The following is a 19,327-nucleotide window of genomic DNA, read 5'->3' as shown; positions in this document are numbered from 1 at the left end:
GCTGCAACACTCAAGAAAGGTGAGCCCTCTTAATGAGCAGCAGCAGTAAGAGTCTCAGGGCACTGTCACACAAGCCTGTTTTGCCTCATATGGCCATACATAACGCCAGTGTCACTGCCACACAGTTCAACTGGTGGACTTCGCAGTGTTAGGTTTGCAGTTGGACTTGATCTTTAAGGTCTTTTCCAATCTAAATGATTCTATGATTCTATGTAGTCAGTCCCTGACCTACTCCTAAACTAGCTCAGTAATACCAGCTGTGTAGCCACAACAGCATTTAACTCACCACCAAAGTACCTGGCCTCGTCAGTATAGTACTAGCATGGACAAAGCTAGAAATCTTCCAGGACAGGCACATGTGATTGCAGTCATATAACTGCAGGTTGGAAAGCATAGATTTAGCCTGTGGTAGCATATATGATGGAATACAGTAGTTTAGAGGGGAGCATGGTGCTCTGTGAGAGAACTTAATGGGTTTGTGGACAACAGCAAAGCCACATAAAATTGAGAGGAGGAAATTGTGTCATGGTTGCTCCTTGCTAAAAATGTTCCTGCAGTTACCCATTTAGGAAATTAAATTGCCCTCTCTGTGTACTTGCTCTTTAACATACAGAAGTAACATAGTTGCCATTTTGACTGTTAATTAAAGGGTTTCATTATGTTTTATTGTATAAATAGATTGTTTTCAAATATAAATACTTCATGTTAATAACTTAGGAGTTCACTATGTCATTTAAGAGTTCTACTCAGTTTTAAAGATGTTTGTTTCTTCTATAAGAAAAAAGACTTCCTATCCTAAGTGGATAGACGTGAACATCATAGAGCCAAGGCCAATTCTCCTCGTGACTAGAGAAGGAAAATAGATTATTTTTTTTTTTTACTGTATTTGTTGAAGGTTATACTGCTTGTTTTATGGAGAAGGAATAAAGTACAGAGACTTTGCCTAGCTAGGCAGCCTTCTGTTTGTAGCCTGCAATCACGCAAGATCAAGCAGAATCAGGGTAACAAAAAGGCCTAGGAAACCAATGATGTATAGCACAGGTACTGAAGGAGGCATTAATTAAGCACATTTAACTCAGGAAAAACAGGAAGACCAACACAATTTCCAAGCAGCTTACATACCGCTCCTAAGTACAAGCATTCAATTTTTTCTGTTTCACAGGAAATACCTAAGATAATAAAGAGGGCGTACTTCATTCTTTTTCTGCCTTTTTTTTTTCAAGATTTTTCACACTTTTGCAGAATCTTCCCTTCCAAGGAAACTGCTGCTTTGTCTATACCATTCCTTCTTAGCTATTAATGCTAACCCTGCTTTTGATAGTTACTGTTTCTCCTGTTGTTTCTGACATTTATAATTTCCTTACAGTTTGCTAAATACTGACCACAAAACACATTTTATATTTTATAACATAGTCATACAAAGAAACCAGGAACAAAATCACAAAAAAAAAAAAACGAAACAAACCCCCACAGAGAAAGACATAGCGATTTAACTAGATGTCTTTGAGCATGCAAGTAAAACCTGGGAACAGTCTGAATGAATTTGTATTGCTTCACAAACAAACTGATTTTGTTCAGTTCAGTTCTGGTGCATTGAGAATTAAAAGATTATCTGTATAATCTGCTGAACCTCAATGACTTGACTTTACTGAAGCTACATGCAAATATGTGCACCAATGCGTCACCAGAGAAGTGCAATATAATAGTTTTAACATGTCAGGACAGGTGGATATAGTCTCTTCTGAAACCTAAACAATCATGTTACTCAAACTTCAGAGTGAGGTAGATAATTCACAAAGTAGAATTTATGACAGACCATGTTAAAGTTTTTTGGTACAAACATGTTAATAACACACCATTTGAGACAGTTTTTTTATTTTGCATTACCTCTTTTTCTTAATTCATTAAAACAAGTTATTGCTATTAATAATGACATTCCAAAGACACAGTGCACCTAGATTTGATTATTTTTGTTTCAAAATAAACCTATGAAGTGCATCGGAGAAAAAAGAAAACAAGCTTATGATGTCACATGAATATGTTACTCATTAACTGATTTTAACAACTAACCTGAGCTGGAGTCACAGCAGCACTGCACTTCCTACAGCAGTGAAAACTTGTGCGTTTGAAGGAGCATACTGGAACTGAACTTCCAAGCTTTGCAGCTAACTCCATTAAAATGAGGAGAAAAAGGAGTTCCTTAGAGGACTCTGTTTTTCATTCTCAAACTCAGAACAGCTTCGGAAAGTCAAGTAATGACACTCCAGTCAGCCCGACAGAGAGTTTTGGATCAGTATTTATAAGGTAAATCCTGATGAGTTTTGAGTATTCTGTATGCACTTTATTCTGGGGGGGGAACAACACAGGAGGCAGCAACAGGGGACGGCCTGTGGACAAATACACCAGTGATAATACCCTGATGAGGAAGCTTTTAATATGAAATGGCAGTGCATGCAGAGTTGGTAATTTCACTTATGTTACTGATTGCACTGGAAAGGGGAGCACTACTGTAATGGAGAAATTTGTAAAGGAGGCAATTTTGTTCTCTCTTTGCTTACACTGAAGTAGGGCTTTGAGTGCATATAGAACTGTACACAAAGTCTTAAAATGACCTCTGCAAGGTCATCCAATACTGTCTATGATATCTGAGTGGATCACTGCACAAAAAAATGTAAGCTTTGAACAGAGAATTTAACAAAATGTTTTGATGTGTGTTTTGGCCCATATAAAATGCTTATTTTATAATGCTCATTAAATTGTATTTCAAGATAAAAGCTATCATAATCACAAGGAGTATTCATAGAAGCTGAGCACTCGAATGAATACTGCTGAAGGCTTTGCTGATAGAACAATCGCAAACAGTTTCTAAGGGGAAATCTGTTTTCTTACTTTGGAAGGGTGAACTCTTGTGGATTGTGGACTTCAATTGAGATGGGATTCACTGTAATGAAGAGCTCTGGATAAATCATGCACGTTTTAGACAGCACAGACACATGCGGGAATGTGGCATCAGAGGGTTACGAGCATTTACTACTTAGCCTTCCCCATCTACTGCAGGAGTGAGACAAGGGAACATCCATGGAATTTATGTCAACTCCTTATGAATAAAATATTCAAAGTAGCTTTAGCCATTTACTAGCTCTTAACCAATTTGAAAATTCTTTACCAAGCACTATCCTTAATATCTGCTCAGTGCCCAGCCACCCTGAAGAGTGATTTGGAGGGGGCACCTCTACATGTCTTTGTGCAGCTGAATTACATTTCTTTGTAGCTGTGCACAAATTCTTTATGTGGGGTGATAGCTTATATCACTAATTGGGTCACAAGTATAAATAAGTCTGCTGGCCTCATTTTTTCTCTTTTGAAATGTTATTAGGGCTTCTTAGAATTTTACCTGCGTAACATCCTTTCTTCCAACTCAAATGTCAGAGATAATGTCTGTTTGAACAGAGAATAAGGAATCAGAAATTTTAATTAGAGCCCTGTCATGGTTTAAGCTGAACCCAGGACAAGCCCTCAAAGGCTCTTACCTAAAATTAATCCCTTACAGCCTGCTTTTTTAAAAACATCCACATGTGGGGTTTTATGCCTCTCTTGATCTCATCCTCCAATTAGGCATGTAACACATGTATATACAGCAGCGTGTGGAGGCTTCAGCACAAGTAGGTGATGTTTAACCACTTCTAATTTGGGCAATAGAAAGTTTGCCCTCTTTTCTCTGTCCAACTCAAAACACTGGGCAGACAGATTTACCTACTTTTTTATTTACCACTTGATAACCAGTACACAAAAGAAAAGCTACTATATATGCTCTGACAGCATGTGATAAGCCCTTACAAAGAACAGAGTACTTTGCCTCAGATTTCTCAATGATCAACCTGCCTGCCAAGTAGCAAGTGGCAAGGGCAGGCCTTCTAGAAATCCAGCTCACTCAATTGCTGTTTCAGTAAGAATAATATGATCATAAAACCCTGCTGTGAAACTATACCTCTATCAATAGAAAAGATGGAATAGCAGGCTGCAAATACTAGTCAATCTAATAAGCAAATGCATGATCACAGAAGCATAGAAAGGGTTAGAAGAGACTTTAAAGATTTTCTAGTTCTACCCCTCCTGCCATGGGCAGGGACACCTTCCACCACACCAGGTTCTTCAAAGCCCCATCCAAACTGGCCAGGGAAGCTTGAACTGTCATCAAACTTGCTTTTCATGTGTTTGTCACTGCCATGATACACTTTTCCAAGATGAGCTACGTGAAAAATGAAGGAAAATGTCCTGGGGAGAAAGAAATGCAGGCTCTGCATTGTTAGGTACTATTTTCAGTATGGTCCTATTTACTTAGAGCATATATATACATCTGTGATTGCTCTTGTTCATCCTAATTATTCATGCCTGAGGACAAAATCTGACTATATGCATAAGTTTTATATACCTCTGTTTTCCACGCACTGCAATTGGCACCATGTAGATAAGCACACATTTGCCAGAATTCAGGGGGGTATTAACATTTCAGACAGGGAAGCTCACAGTTTATCACCATGGCAGCATGTTATTCCTGACACAGAGCAGAACTGATTTCAGAAGCAAATTAAGACTCTGGAGCTATAGAGGACATGTCCAGCCATGCATAATAGATGAGAGATTTGTATTGACAAAATTATTGGCCACATGTGTATGCAGCATTTTATCAGCATGAATGAACAGACTTGCTCTGACACTACAACAAAACATTTTCCAGCAGTCCAGATGAAAACACTGGCAAAACAATAGAGATCTCAACCTCCCTTTTGGAGCCTGCCTCTGTAATGCGAGTCAATACCCTGCATCCAGATCTCTTAAAGTTTAGAAGAATCTTAAGCCTCGCAGTGACCAGCCTTCAGAATGACTGTGAAAAAAGTACACTGAACACAAGAGAATGAGATTTTTAAACAATATACATCAGCTGACCACCAGCTGTCTTGAGTGTCACACATGGTATGTATGTTAACATCAACCTTAGCAATAATCAAATGTGGGTTGTATATCAAATACTCATTAAGAAACATCTACAGAGAGAAAATCTGAATGCACGGAACCTGTCCTGTGTCCAAATAAAACCCATCAGAGACAAAACAATCTTCATAGTTTTTGTTACAACTTGTCATACAGTTTTTCTGTTATTCTGCTGTGCACAAAAGGCAGGTAAATACTAATGTCAGATCACAGTTGAAAAACACAACTATTGTTATTTAATTGGTTAATGCAGTGCATCAAATGAGCTGCCAAGCCAGGATTAGAGACAAGGACCCTTTTGACTCCCATTTCCATGACTTTGCATTTACAGAATATGTCTCCATACTCTACTTTTTTTCCTGGTGGTGGTATAATAATTATATAATATTATAATATTAATATATAATAATATTTTTTACCTAATATGAATGTTACTGGCAAATGCTTCACTTTTGTTTTTTAACCAAGTATTTGTGGAACCAAGTATTTAGTAATGACTCATTTTTACTGTGCTGCAGGTATCAATTTAGTTGAATATAGGGGGTTTTCTACACTAAATGACTTGACTAATTAAACAGAGTGCTTTGCATACCATGGGAGTGAAGCCAGATAAAACTAAACCAGAGACTGTATTCCAGGGACCAACTAGCTCCTTTCCAGTACACGTCTCTACCACTGTGGCAGAGAGAGGAACCTCTGGAAAAGAGTGAACAAAACACTCCATGACAGCATTTATTTCCTGCAGCTAAACCTTCCAGAGACTGAGAATATAAGCACTCAAAAGACAGTTATTTGTTCAAATACTAAAAAGTCAGATTTTTGCCTACTGTAACCCAGAATTACTCTGCTGGAGTGACTGCAGAATAGTTTGACTTGGCCTCAAAACTGGCACTAAAATAGCAACCAATACCTTTCTAATGTAATGGAAAGTCTCCAAAAATGAGATGAAGGGTAGGCAGTCACTTTACCTACTGTTTCCAAACACATTGTGCATGCCTTGGTAGCGTTCACTGATACGAGAATAATTCCCATGGAACCCAAGGCCTCACAGAGGTTGCTGCACCCCAGCAAAGGGTCCTGGGTCCAAGCAGACACAGGATGCCAACCCTGCCTTCCCTGGCTCTTTCAGTTTCAGCTTTACTCGCAGCCCAGAGAGCTGAAACAGGGCCTATCCTATTATCACTTCGATAAATAGGGTGCCTCTATATAGCAAGAGGTTGTGTCTGGCATAAGGGGAGACAGAGACTGCAATGCAGCACCAAATCTGCTCAGGTGCTGCACAGAGGCAGCAACCAAAGTTTCACAGATGCAAGACCTAACAGGTCTGAATAATCTTTCATGTAAATTACTTCTCATTTCTCATCCAGGTATGCCTTGGTTTCTACTTTGAATAATAGATAAACATTAGTTAGTTATGTACCCCATAAATACAGGCATACGTGGTATTTGGTCTTTGATATCACTGGTGGTCATTTCTTGCATCATCACTTCTTTCTTTGGTTGAACTTTTGGTTTGGAAAGTTCCATTGGCAAGCTGCCCACCACTAGTCCAGTTCTAACTGGCCATCATGAAACATTTATCCAAAATATTTCCTTCTTGCTATTATTACTTGCCATCAAGGTCAATGTTGCTTAGATACAAAGCAGAACTAAGTTTACTTCTGAACAAAAGAGTATATTTTATTTTGCACTTCCCTCTTTCAACAGCCTAAAAGTCAGGTGAAGGCTACGCTCATTGCTTTTTGTACAACGCCAGGTCGTTTCCCTAGCAGACAAACCAGCCCAAGCTGCTCGGGAAACAAAAAGCCACCGCAGCCAGCCGCAAGTGGAAGTGCCACATAGTCACCATAAAAATTCGTGTTAGTACAGCTGCCTGGACACTGGAATCGGTGTTTGGAATACCGCCTGTTTGGTGAGCCGGGGCAAGCAGCCCCGCGCGCCGCTCACTGGCCAGCTCGGCTGCCCTCACCTCGGGGCCCCGCTCGCTCATTGAAGGCGCCTTTTGTTCGGGACCGCGAGAAGCACCGTCTCACACAAGGTCCCGGCTGAATCATTTAAGGCACGTAACGGATGAGCCACACTGAACCCGCCTCTCGGGGCCGGGTTGGCCTCTTCTCAGCTACAGTCAGCCCGAAGCCAACGGAACAGGATTCCACAACACCCCACACTACACCCGCTCTCTGGCTCCAGTATGGCGGAGAGAGGACCCGCCTCGGGGCGGGGCTGCGCGGCTAAGTCCGGCGGTTGAGTTCCCCGCGGTGGTGGTGTGTGTGGTAACGATGGTGCTCGTGATCGAGCAGCGGTGCAATGCGGAGGAGCCGAAGGTGGTGCGGGAAGCTGGAAAGGGGGAGAACAGGGGCACCCTGAGGCTGTGAGTACTGACCAGGCCGGGGACCGTGCGGCTCCTACCCGGGCTGACTGCCGGGGTGGGGGAGGCGGCTGTGGAGAGACCCGAGGCGGCCGCAGGGCTCGGCGGCGCGGGGCTGGCTTCGCGGCTCTGGGCTGCGACTGTGGTTTGGAGTCTGTAGGGGGGAGTTGCCGAGGGGTCTCCGCATCCAGGCTGAAGTTGAGCACCAACACATCTCCCCTCAGCCAAGTTACGCGGTCTTCGGGAGGCGGCCCCAGTCACAGCATTAAACTCCGAAGTCGTAGGAGCAAGGCTTGTACCGCTTGGAGGAATTCCATGCAGCATCCTGGAAATCCTTCTCTGCCGTGGCACAGAAACCCAGCAGTTGTGCTTTAACATTTACGTGCATGGCTCCAGCGGGAAGCTGTGATACTGCCCTTTGGGTGCCAGGAAAACCCAGAACTTTGTCAAAAGTTCACAAACTTTTGTACAGGCAAGATGCAGTAAAATGCAAGCTCAGCCTGACTCCTATCCCAGAGACAGGACAGACTGCTCCAGAAACACAGTGGGTGCTTGCTTGCCTTGGCACAGTTCCCCACCATGCTTCTTTGCCCAGTGTGGCCATAGCCTTATCCTGCTTTTTAGCCTGAGAGATACTGTATAAACTGAGCAGGTGAAGAGATAAAAAATACTTAATATTCTTCAAGAGGAAGAGGAGGCCTTGATGGCTGGCAAAGGCTGCTTAGGCTAGCAGATGGAAGGTAAGAAAGTCAGAAGGCTTCCCCTTCCATGGGTGGAGGTATCCCCTGCACTCCCCAAGGACACTGACTTCCTTCCTGTGATACTTGCGGATGCCAGATGTTGAAGGCTGCATCTTCTGCATTGGTCTTTGCTTTTCAGTGAAGGTCTCAAATTTTTTAAGTTTTTGTATGCCATGATATGATCATTACATGAAAATCTTGCTGGAATCAAGCAGCTGTCCAGTTCTGTACCAGACTCCCAGTTCACGTGGGACTTGGTAGTACCAAGGATGCTGTTTGAGAAATTAAGCATCTGTGAAATAAGGAACGAAAAAATCTGGGTGTTTCTCCTCAAAAGGAAAAACAACAACAACAACAACAAAAACCAAAAAACACAGAAACAACCTAAATTTTTCTACCCTGGGATGATTCCCCTCCCCAGAAAACTTTTATTCACAAAGATTTAAGATTAAACAGCCTCCCAGAGAAAGGAGAGCAAGCACTTTCTCCAGAAAGAAACTCCAAGGAGGTCTGTGGGTGCTTTTTATTTCCCAAGTGTTGTATCCCTGAACTCTAAGCAGGTGTATTCCCTAAGTATGTATCACAGTAAAATCTGTTGCCAGAAATAACTTGTTAGAGAACACTGGGCATCTAAGTGTCTTCTCAGTGTCCTTTATCCTGTGTGGAGTAATCACATCAGTCTGAGACTTAATGTTCCAAATGAGGCGTAATTTCTCCATCTCCTTCAGAGCTTTCTGACTTCAAGCCTTGGGTTCTGATCCCTCATGCAGAATAATGCCAGTGAACCAAATGAAGTTCTTCAGGTATGCAAGATCTGTATCAGATTTTTCTCTGTAGAACAGGACTAGAGTCCAAGCCAGTGTATAGAAAGCCTGATGTCAGAGGCATTGCACATATGTTGACTAACCTTCTGTCTTGGGTTCAGCTGTAGCAGTCATTTCTGTCCTTCATGCAGTGCTCTGTTTTTGTCTTTCAGCCTGGGAGCAACACTGGTAACACTGATGTTTTTATTTCTTGCAAAGTAATGTTTACTCCGCCCAAGGACTTTCTGAGTCTCATGCTTTGCGAGGGAGGAGTAGAAACACGGAGGAAGCAGAGACAGGACACCTGACCCAAATTAACCAAAGGAGTATTCCATACCGCAGCCCATCATGCCTAGTATATAAACTGGGGGGAGTTACCTGAAAGCCCCAGATCACTGCTCGGGTCAGGCTGGGTATCAGTCGGCAGGTAGTGAGTGGTTGTACTTTTGCTTTGACATCAGATCCAGGGACATCTTTTTGTATGCCATCCATTTTGTATATGCACATATATCCCATATTTTAAAATACGGGATCTGAGCATGACATGAATGGCATAAAATAAGGGGTGGATACCAACAGACAATGCAGATACTTCAACTCCAAGCACAGCAACTACACCAACCCCAGCAGCATGTACAGCAGCTTCTCAAATCCTGACCACAACAACAGCGCAGCTACACCAACTCGAGGAATAGCTCCTCTTAGTACCCCCATTGCCCATGCTGGGCTGGATGTTCAAAGGTAGGGTCTCCTCTACACATCATGCAACTGATGCTACACAGAGTAAGTGGGCTGCACTAATTACACAATGAGCTCAAACAGGAAATCCCAGTCGTCCAGGAATTCTGGAAGTCATCATAGACTGGCCAGAGGGCAAAGATTTTGCAATGTCACCAGGTGATGCATGCTGAAGAGGCCCAACCATATAGTAAACTGTCAGAAAGTGAAAAGTGGTATGCCTTGTTTGCTGATGAGTCCTGCTGTATTGTGGGAAAGCATCAGAGATGGAAGGCAGCTTTGTGGAGTCCCTGATGACAAGTTGCAGAAACCGCTGAAAGAGAGGGTGAATCGAGTCAGTTTGCTAAGGTGAAAGCCATCCAGCTGGCCTTGGACATTGCTGAACGAGAAAAGTGGCCAGTACTTTATACTGACTCATGGATGGTGGCAAATGCCCTGTGGGTGTGGTTGCAGCAATGGAAGCAGAGCAACTGGCAACGCAGAGGTAAACCCATCTGGACTGCTGCTCTATGGCAAGGTATCGCTGTCTGGGTACAGAACCTGGTGGTGAAGGTATACGCTGTAGGTGCAGATGTACCCAAGAGTTGGGCCACTGAGGAACACCAGAACAACCAACAGGTGGATAAAGCTGCTAAGACTGAAGTGGCTCAGATGGACTTAGATTGGCAACATAAGGGGGAATTATTTTTGACCTGGTGGGCCCATGACACTTCAGGCCATCAGGGCAGAGATGTGACATAACTATGGGCTCGTGATCAAGGGGTGAACTTAACAATGGACACTACTGCCCAGGTTCATGCCACATTCATGAATGTGGAACATGTGCTGCAATTAAGCAAGCCAGGCAGTTAAAACCTCTTTTGTATGGAGGACAATGGCTGAAGTACAAATATAGGGAAGCCTGGCAGATTGACTATATCACAATCCCACCAACGTGCCAAGGCAAGTGCCATATGCTTACCATGGTGAACTCCAAGAGTTCAGACAGAATCTCGCCCGTTCCATCATTTCAGCTGTTGGAGAACTGTTCCAAGAGTTGATTGTACTGAAGGGGTTTGTTGGCCAGGAATCGAAGCCTCCCTCTGTTTTGTCTCCAGGTGTTTAATTTTTGATTGCTGAATCAGATACAGATGTAAAAGTGAGGTTCAGTTTTAACCAGTGTGGTAAATGGACTTCTCACTCACTGTGACTCTCCTATTTTAGCTGTCAATTTTTGCTGTTCAGTAGGAGGTTGGTGTGATGTAGGGGAAAGCTAGGTGGTCTGTTATGCTGCAAGCTGCAGTGTTTAGCAATACTAGCCTGAAGAGTGTGAAAAGACTGGGTAGGCAAACGAAGTTGAAACACTTTGTCTTAAACTAGAAAACTATTTAAGTAGTTGCTGGCTGGAAACAAAGCTGGAATTTATTTGCCAATCCCATTTAACAGGTAGCTGGATCCTTCTGAGAAACCGTCATGTTCATTTAGCTGTGAGTTAACCTTTGAAATCAAGTAACTTTGGTTTGACTAACTTGAAGCTACAGGGCAGATTGTTCAGCTGAAGAACAAGGACATAATATGGGGGGTTTGATTCCGTCAGAAGTGAACTCGCTACAAGTTGTATTGCTGAAGATTTATTTTTAGAAAACTTTGTAAGTCTCTGTGGTTGTGGTGGAGTTTCATTCCCTTCATGTTTTCATTCCCTTCAGCTCATGCTGACCTCTATTTAAAAAAAAACACCACCACAACAAAACCCAAAAAACTAGCAGCATTGTAGAGGCTCAGGGAATCTTACGGTGTTTTTCAAAGCTCAGGGGAGATTTAGGTGAGTACTGTAATGTAAACTTTCAGGAGGTATGCTTAAAATGTTCAGTTTAGAGGTGGACTTTATAGCTGGGTATGCTTCTGCTGCTATCACAAAAGTGTTGCTGGGGGATAGGTTCTTCTGAAGGACTGACGGTGCAGAAATGTTTCAGGGTGGTGGTGTTTTTTGTTTGGTTTGTTTTGGGGTGATCTTTTGGGTTTGTTTTTTGTTTGGCTTTTTTTTGTTGTTGGGTTGTTTATTATTGCAAGATTAGATCTGGGAAGTGATTCAGGAACTTTATACAGAAGGAGTTAAGTACGTTCACAGTGATTTAGAAAATGGGCTTCTCTGGCATGTTTGAAGGTTCCTTCCAACCCTAACTGTTCTATGATTCTATGCTTAGCAACAGTTATATCTTTGAAAAGCGTGCTGTACGTCTCCGTGGGTTGTACAACCCCAGAGATAAGTCTGTGTGAAAGGCGGGTGCTGTTATTATCTAGACTCAAAATAGCTATGTGCAAAAAGTTTGTCATTATGTGGAATTCCTCCCAAGCAAATCAAAAGTTCCTGAACAGAAAAAAACCTTCGAAGTGATGTTCTGTGACCATTGCATCCTGATCGGTCAAAAACGATTTGACCTTGCTTTGTATTTTTGTTTGTTTGTTTGTTTGTGACTTCAGAGTGTGGTATGTTGTGTTTGTTGTGGAACTGGACCTGCCTCAGAAGCTGTCAGCCCCAGTGCAGGAACAGCTGGTGGAACAGATGCTGTATTGTTGAAAACAGAGTGTGGTGTGTTAAGGAGAAATGGCAGAGGTATAATAATAATGAGTCTGAATTCCATGCCAGCCTCCTTCTGCTTTCACACATACTTGCTTCTGTTGAAGTCAGTATATTATTTTTGGTTTCTACAGGTAGTGTTTGGCCTAATACAGTTAAATCTGTGTGTATTAGGGCAATGTGCTGAGTTACTGTATGGTAACATACCCCACTACGTTAAGTGGCAGATTTTGTTCTCTTACAATATAAGGTAATTTCCAGTTACTGAGTGTAACTTAAAGAAATGAGGAGGCTGGACTTCAGATTCCAGAACGTTTGGAAAGTCTTAGTGGGTGTTTTTTTGAGGGTTTTTGTTTGGTGGAGGGTTTTGTTGTTGTTTTGTTACTGGGTTTTTGCATTTTGGGTTTTTTTTTGAGAAAAAATACATTGCAGATAGTGGGGAAAATATGCTACTGAAAGCAGTGGAAAATGCTTACAGGCAGGCAAACTACATAATTCTGGGAAAAGAGGGAATGTGATTTTTATGGGTTTGTTTGCCTGATGTGTTATGCTACCGTAACAGGTGTTTCCTAGTAACTATTGATAAGTTAAAAGACATTAATTGACTGACCTGTGCATAATCACAACTCCCTAACTTTTTTCCTAAACTTTTTTCCTAAACTGACTTTCCTAAAATGTCTCTTATACACAATACAGAGAAGGAAGGGGAGGTTATTTATTACTGATTTGAAATTTATTTCATCTTTGAACCAGATTAACTCCATTTCAGCAGCCAAACTTCTGTGGGTTGTTTTTTTTTTTTTTGTGAAGGGAAAAAGATATAGGTATGTACCTACTTTATTCATGATCTGTATGTTCAGTGGTTGAAGATATTAACACATGTTAAATACCATATTTTTGAATTCTTCCTTGGTAGTTTTTTCCCTGTTTTTTATAGCAAAAGTTGTAATGCGTGATCTGAAAAGGACAGCCTTGCAAAGTGAATCATGTAAATTAGAGGTGTGACAGAAAAGAGATTTCCACTCTGGATGACCTCCATTTGTTCATGGTGATGATTTTTAATAGCTCCTATTTTTTATTATATTCCTGTTGTTCTTTGTTCACTGTATATACATCCCTAGGTTGCAAAAGAAACTTTTTAAAGATAGTTGTGCTATGTGTAAATGCACACCATGAATCTGAACAGCCTTTTCTTTGTACTGAGCTGCCTCTTTGGCTAACTTGAAATACACCCAAATGCCAGTTATATGCAGTCTGTGACAAATGTTTGTTGGGCAACATAATACTATAGATAAGCTTTGGTCAGCAGGATTTGCTGCTGCTGTTTGACAGGTGATGCATAAACATAGTATCAGAGTATTGTCTTTTTACCACCATCTCCATAAATGTTGCAGTCATATGGTTAGAAATTATGTGCTTATCTAATAATACTGCTGCTGGGATTAATGATCTGTACCTTAGCTGTTGCCAAGACCATTCCTTTTCTTTCAGCCTTTTTAGACTTACGTTATTGTTACACCAGAGAGATTTTGTGTTTGGTTTGGCAACCTTTACACACCTCTTTTGTGGTACTTATTTTAACCAAAATTCATAGGTAGCTATCTGGATCCGGCTAGGCTGATCAGCAAAAGTCTCTTCAAATATTGTCATCACCAAGCAAATAATTTTTCTGCAGATAATCAGAATACAGTAGGACAGGTTGTCTTTCCCCATTTCTTCACTTTTCCTTAAAAAGAAACTTCTTGTTTTATCTAGGAAGATTTCTGAGCTATTCAAAATTACAGAGGGATTATTTTTTCTTTAAACAAATATTTGAAACTCCCATTTTTTCTTCCAGGTAATAGAAGTGGGAGATTCCAGGAGGACATGGGCATCTGCTCCCTGCCAGCCCAGTGTATAAGGCCCCTTGTCTCTTTATAAAATGGCATAATGTGCTGTTTCATGCTTGGGTGATTGTTACAGTAATGGAATTCTGTACTGGGAAGTGGGACACCTAAATAAAATGGAGAATCAGTGGATGTGTGGAGAACACAGTTGCCTCTTCTTGCTTCTCTGCTGAGCTTTAGTGCTGTACTGAAATACATGTCCTTAAACTAAACTTCTACCTGACACAGACTAGCTTTGTGAAAATAACACACTAAATTGAAGGTTAATAAGCTTCCAGAAAGTGGCAGGTAATGGTGTGGAGATTGCAAACAGGCAGCAGAGAAACTCAGCAGGGTAGAGAATTCAGACTGAAGCCTTCACCGCTGTGAACAGATGGGGGAAGAAGCCTTCTAGTTACTTTATTATGAAACACCAGTTCTTGATGCCCTGCCAAGAAACAACCGTATCTAGGCATGTCCTCTAGCATTCCTATAGGCACCTCAGTGGTTTAGTCCTCTAGGAATCTTAGTTTAGGATGTTTACAAAGGACAGACCACCTAGGCAAAGAACTTTCTTGATGATAATTTTACAGCTACCATTTGTGCTCTACTAGTTCAAGAAGGGGCGTTTAGGTTTGTTCGGCCTTTTCTGGACAAGAAGGAATGTTATAGTACAAAAACATCCAGTAAATAACAAAATTAGATATATGCCCATTTGGTTTTGTCAGAGTTTACAATAAATATGCTATAGCATAATGCTATGGCAAAGTTTACGTAAATATGCTCTGGCACAATAGGACAGAGTGGATGTTGCTGTGGAGGACAGTGTGTGGCCAGGGGAAAGGTTCATACTGAAAAAAGGAGGCTTACAGAACATTCAGACAGTGTCCTGGTGATAGAAAATAAATTCAAGCTGGCCCTAGAAGGTATCTGGCCACCATGTGTCACATCTGATTCTTATAAAAATATCTTTTTCCAAGACTTTGGAAGGAAAAAATGGTTCTGTATATACATATATATATATCAGAGTCAAAAGGCACTGTTGTGAATAGCGTCAGTGAGACCCATTGTTGGAAGCAAGTATTTCCTACTGTGAAATAATAGTTCGTCTACACTGTTCTGTCTTTTCTGGGAACAGAGAGGCGGGCCTTTAAGAAAAATCATAGGTTGCAGAGATAATGGTGAGAAATTCAGCATTGCTAAGCCCTTGGTAAACAGTGAACCTCTAACAGTGATTTCACTTTGATCCCCTTCCATTCTTAATGGAAGATGTGAGGAAATGGGAGATAGACACAATTATATGTTCATTTTCATCTCAGTTGTTGTTTTGCACTGTTCTTGCTGGAGAACCTACAAAACCTTTGTTTTCTGGCACCCCTTCTCTTTGTGTACAACCTGTATGAACAACCAGAATTATTTTTCCCATGTACATTGGTTAAAACACTTTGTGTGCAGCACATTGATTCATTGTCTCTGTGCAGCATATTGAGTCATTATTTCTAAACGTGCCATAAAACAAAAGCTTCTGATCAAGTGATTCATGGCAGCTTCATTTCTTAACTCTTCCTTTTTTTTTTTTCTTCAACAGCAGAGAAAGGAATAATGATGTTGGCAAGATTGCTCCCATACCTCTATCATCATCTGTAACTGTTCTGCATTCTTAATAGCATCTATTAATAGAATTGCTGGTGTCTGTTTTTATTTATTTTTGCCTTTTCAAATTAAAAAAAAACACAACTAATTCAGTTTGATGTGATTCTGTGGCATAAACTTTTTTCAAAATCACAGTCACATTGGAAAACTAACAGCCAAATCTTGTATCATGTCAAGGCATGTTGCTCTGGAATTCTTTCTCAAAAAAAACAGAGATGTAGTTTCAGGTAATGAAGCCAAACATTTATGCTTATGCTCTGATGATCAAGACCCATTTGTAAAGATACTTGTATTGTTCCAGGGAGAGATTTGTGTTGTTTCTGCCTGAGTTATGGAGAAGATCTAATTGACAGATGCCTAGGACGTCATACTGAACACGTGAATTATGTTTAGATGCAGTATTTATCTTTTGTTTTCTGAATTCAGCATAGAACAATTGGTAGACCTTACATGTAAGTGCCTTTGCCCTCTTTTCTGTACCCTGGTCAGTTGTATGTCAGGAATTCTTCTTTCTTTTACTTTTTTTCCAGTTAGCTCTGTAAGCTAAAGATAAAAATGGGATCTGATATGAGGTTGCATACTTCCTCTTCAGTAGGAATTGTGGTCCTATTTTTTGTCTTGTTCTGGGTTAAAAAATAAGGTAGGCTAGAACTAGAAGGTAGGAAATCTTTTCCTCCAAAAGGCTGCCAGTGAGTTGGAAAATGAAAAAAAACACATGCTCCAGTCCAAAGCAGATGTGAATGAGTATCTCCCCTAAGATCTCTTTCTTCACATTTGTTCTGAAATGCACCTGTTGAAGGTTCGTGTCATGTACTGGATTTAGCCCTGGCTGTTTTCATGAAAATAGCTGTTGGTAACCCTGCTTGGACTCCCATAAAAATTGCATCATGGGAATCTTGTGGAGTTGAGTGAAAATATGTATGAGAAGACCTTTGCTTTTTGAACTGGGTATCTGAAACGGAAACTCTTGACAAGAGAGCTAAATGGTTTATGTTGCTGTTCCAGTGTTAACTTCATAAAATATCTCATTATAGTGTCTCATGTTTCAGAGCACAGGGAATTCTTCTGTGGTGTTTTGTTTGGTTTTGTTTTTCTGCCGAACTTGATAGCAGTCTGATTTTGATTAGACAGGGAATACAGATAGTTAATAATAGATGGTATTTAGAGAGGAGAATCTACATACTTACTAATAACATCTGCAGTGTCAAAGTGATCTTGCTGATCACCAAGTGCAAAACTTGATCTGCTTATTATGTGAAATGTCTGTTCAGCTGAAGAAAAAAAATTCAGGATTTCCTCTATTCTTAACAGTGCTGAAGGGGGTTCTGTTCAGTATTAACTCAAAAATTCCATTCATCCTTTTAATAAAAATATAGCAACACAGACATACAAAACTACTCACAGGTCGGCAATTGTGTTCCAAGCTGTGAAATAGATCATAGTAAATACTTCTGAAATTAATTACCTTCATATATAAAGTAAGATTGACAACTTTAAAAAGTCTTTAGCTATTGGTTTGGCTCCTCTTTCAGTGATAGCTGTAAAAGGGATTCTACCTGTGCCTGCAGACCTGTTTCAGCTTAGAAATGTATAGGGAAACATATGATGTATATGCATGTGTGTTCACCCATATGCATGCCATATTCATTTAATGTGCAGCTGTATAACTTTGTCTCCATTATACCATGTTTGACTGCTGTCTCATGAGAAGAGAATGGGTCTGCTCCTTGAACAACCTGAGGCACTTAAATCATACCTATTCTGATTAACAAACTGACCCTTTCCCTCATGCAGGGTTTCAAATCTCTGCTTCTTGATTAATGCTTTGTGTATCTCCATATTCAATATAAATGCATCTGTTGGCTGTGTATCTGTCATACAAAATACATAAGAAATGCTGTAATTCAGAATCAGCTGCTTTACTTCCTTCACTTTTCAGCCTTAAGTACAGGCTGTGTACTAAGTGTCTGGGTTTATACAAATACCAAACACATACATTATGGCTATCCTTAACATTTATTATCGCAGCTGTTAAGTAGCTCTGCTGTTTTGTGACTAGGGTAGCTGTAGCTCATTTTCTGTCTGTTTTGACAGTTTTGGAGTCTCAGTGCTAGTCAGTATTTGGTTTTCCATTTGCACAGTAGAAGTGATACTTGGGTTTAGAGGTCAATGAAATCATAACATTATTCTGAGGCATATATTTTTAGGAGATGTATTTTCTCCCATAAAGAGTGCCTTGTGCCACTTAACACTGGAGCATGGCTGTAGTGCTACTGAAGGCATTTTGCTTCCAAGTGGCCAGATTTTGTAGAAACAGACATTTAAATCCTTGACCTTGACTATTGTTAGTTTTTCCAGTACCTAAACCACTCTAAACTGATATGAGTAGGACAGCAGGAGTCTAAACAGGCTTTACAATGGAAAATGTATTTTCTTCAGTCTAGGGGTGAAATAATTCAACTGTGTAAAATATGAAAGCAAGCTAAAGCACTCTGAATTCTGATTACACAACCAAAAAAGGCTTGTTCAGGCTTTTGGGGCATAGTGAAGATGTTTAGTGGAATGTTAGGCCAAACCTTATGAAAGAAGGTTTAAGACTTTAGGCCTTGTAAAAGGAAGGTTGAGATGATTACCCCTTCAGGGAGTGATGGGTCAAGGAAAGTCTATGCTGAGGATGCCTTTGGTCTGCAGCATGATTGGCAGGGTGTTCTTTCAAGAATTAACACAGTTCATCTTAAGCCCTTGCAGTCATCTCTGCTTGAAGCATGTTGCCAGTATGTCTCCAGGATGCTTCCTAGATAGGTAATTCACAGAATGGCTTGAGTTGGAAGGGACCTTAAAGGTCATCTAATTACAAACCCCTGCCACAGACAAGGACACCTCTCACAAGGCCAAGTTGCTCAAAGCCCTGTTCAACCTGGCCTTGAACAGTAAGGAATTTTTTCCTAATGTCTAATCTAAATCACCCCTTGTGATTTAGATTAGATCACCTACCACTTGTCAGCTTAAAGCCATTCTCCCTTGTCCTGTCACTGCATGTCCTTTTACAAAGTCCCTCTCCAGATTTCTTGTAGGCCCCCTTTAGGGACTGAAAGTCTCTCTGAGCCTTCTCTTCTACAGGATGCACAAGCCCAACTCTCTGAGCCTGTCTTCATAGGAGATGGGCTCCAGCTGTCTGATCATCTTCACGGCCTCCTCCAGACTCACTCAAGCAGGTCCCTGTCCCTCTTGTGGTGGGGGCTCCAGAGCTGTATTCAGCACTGCAGAGAGGGGGACTCTCTGCAGAACAGAGTAGAGGGGCACGATCCCCTCCCTCAACCTTCTGATCATGCTGCTTTTGGTACAGCCCTGCACATGGTTGGTTTCAGGGCTACAAGTGCACATTGCTGGGACATCTTGAGCTTCTCACCAACCAGTGCTCCCGAGTCCTTCTCCTTAGGGCTGCTCTCAATCCATCATCCACCCAGCCTGTATATGTGCTTGGGATTGCCCTGACCCAGGTGTAGGACCTTGCACTTACCATTGTTGAACTTCATGAGGTTGGCATTGGCTCACCTCTCGAGGCTGTCAGGGTCCCTCTGGGTTCCATCCCTTCCCTTCTGCATGTCAAC

General features: G+C 41.2%; 1 protein-coding gene across 4 annotated transcripts in view; it reads left to right on the top strand.

Annotated features, from left to right (window-relative positions):
* Positions 1 to 2,110: 2,110 nt before the first annotated feature.
* Positions 2,111 to 19,327, top strand: part of GRAMD2B (GRAM domain containing 2B) — a 38,498-nt gene continuing 21,281 nt past the window's right edge. For 3 of the 4 annotated variants that reach the window (XM_057415282.1, XM_057415281.1, XM_057415280.1), the window contains exon 1: positions 2,111 to 2,304. In XM_057415282.1, the coding sequence (XP_057271265.1) occupies positions 2,180 to 2,304 (125 nt within the window). In that variant the 5' untranslated portion in view covers positions 2,111 to 2,179. Of the gene's footprint in view, positions 2,305 to 7,334; positions 7,364 to 19,327 lie in introns of those variants that run through there. The other variant, XM_057415283.1, reaches the window with a different exon arrangement.

Source organism: Pezoporus wallicus, unplaced genomic scaffold, assembly GCF_028554395.1.
Source record: "Pezoporus wallicus isolate ANWC-B61680 ecotype Strahan unplaced genomic scaffold, APGP_CSIRO_Pwel_v1 contig_7360, whole genome shotgun sequence".
NCBI lineage: Eukaryota > Metazoa > Chordata > Aves > Psittaciformes > Psittacidae > Pezoporus > Pezoporus wallicus.
This window is presented reverse-complemented; position numbering and strand designations above follow the sequence as displayed.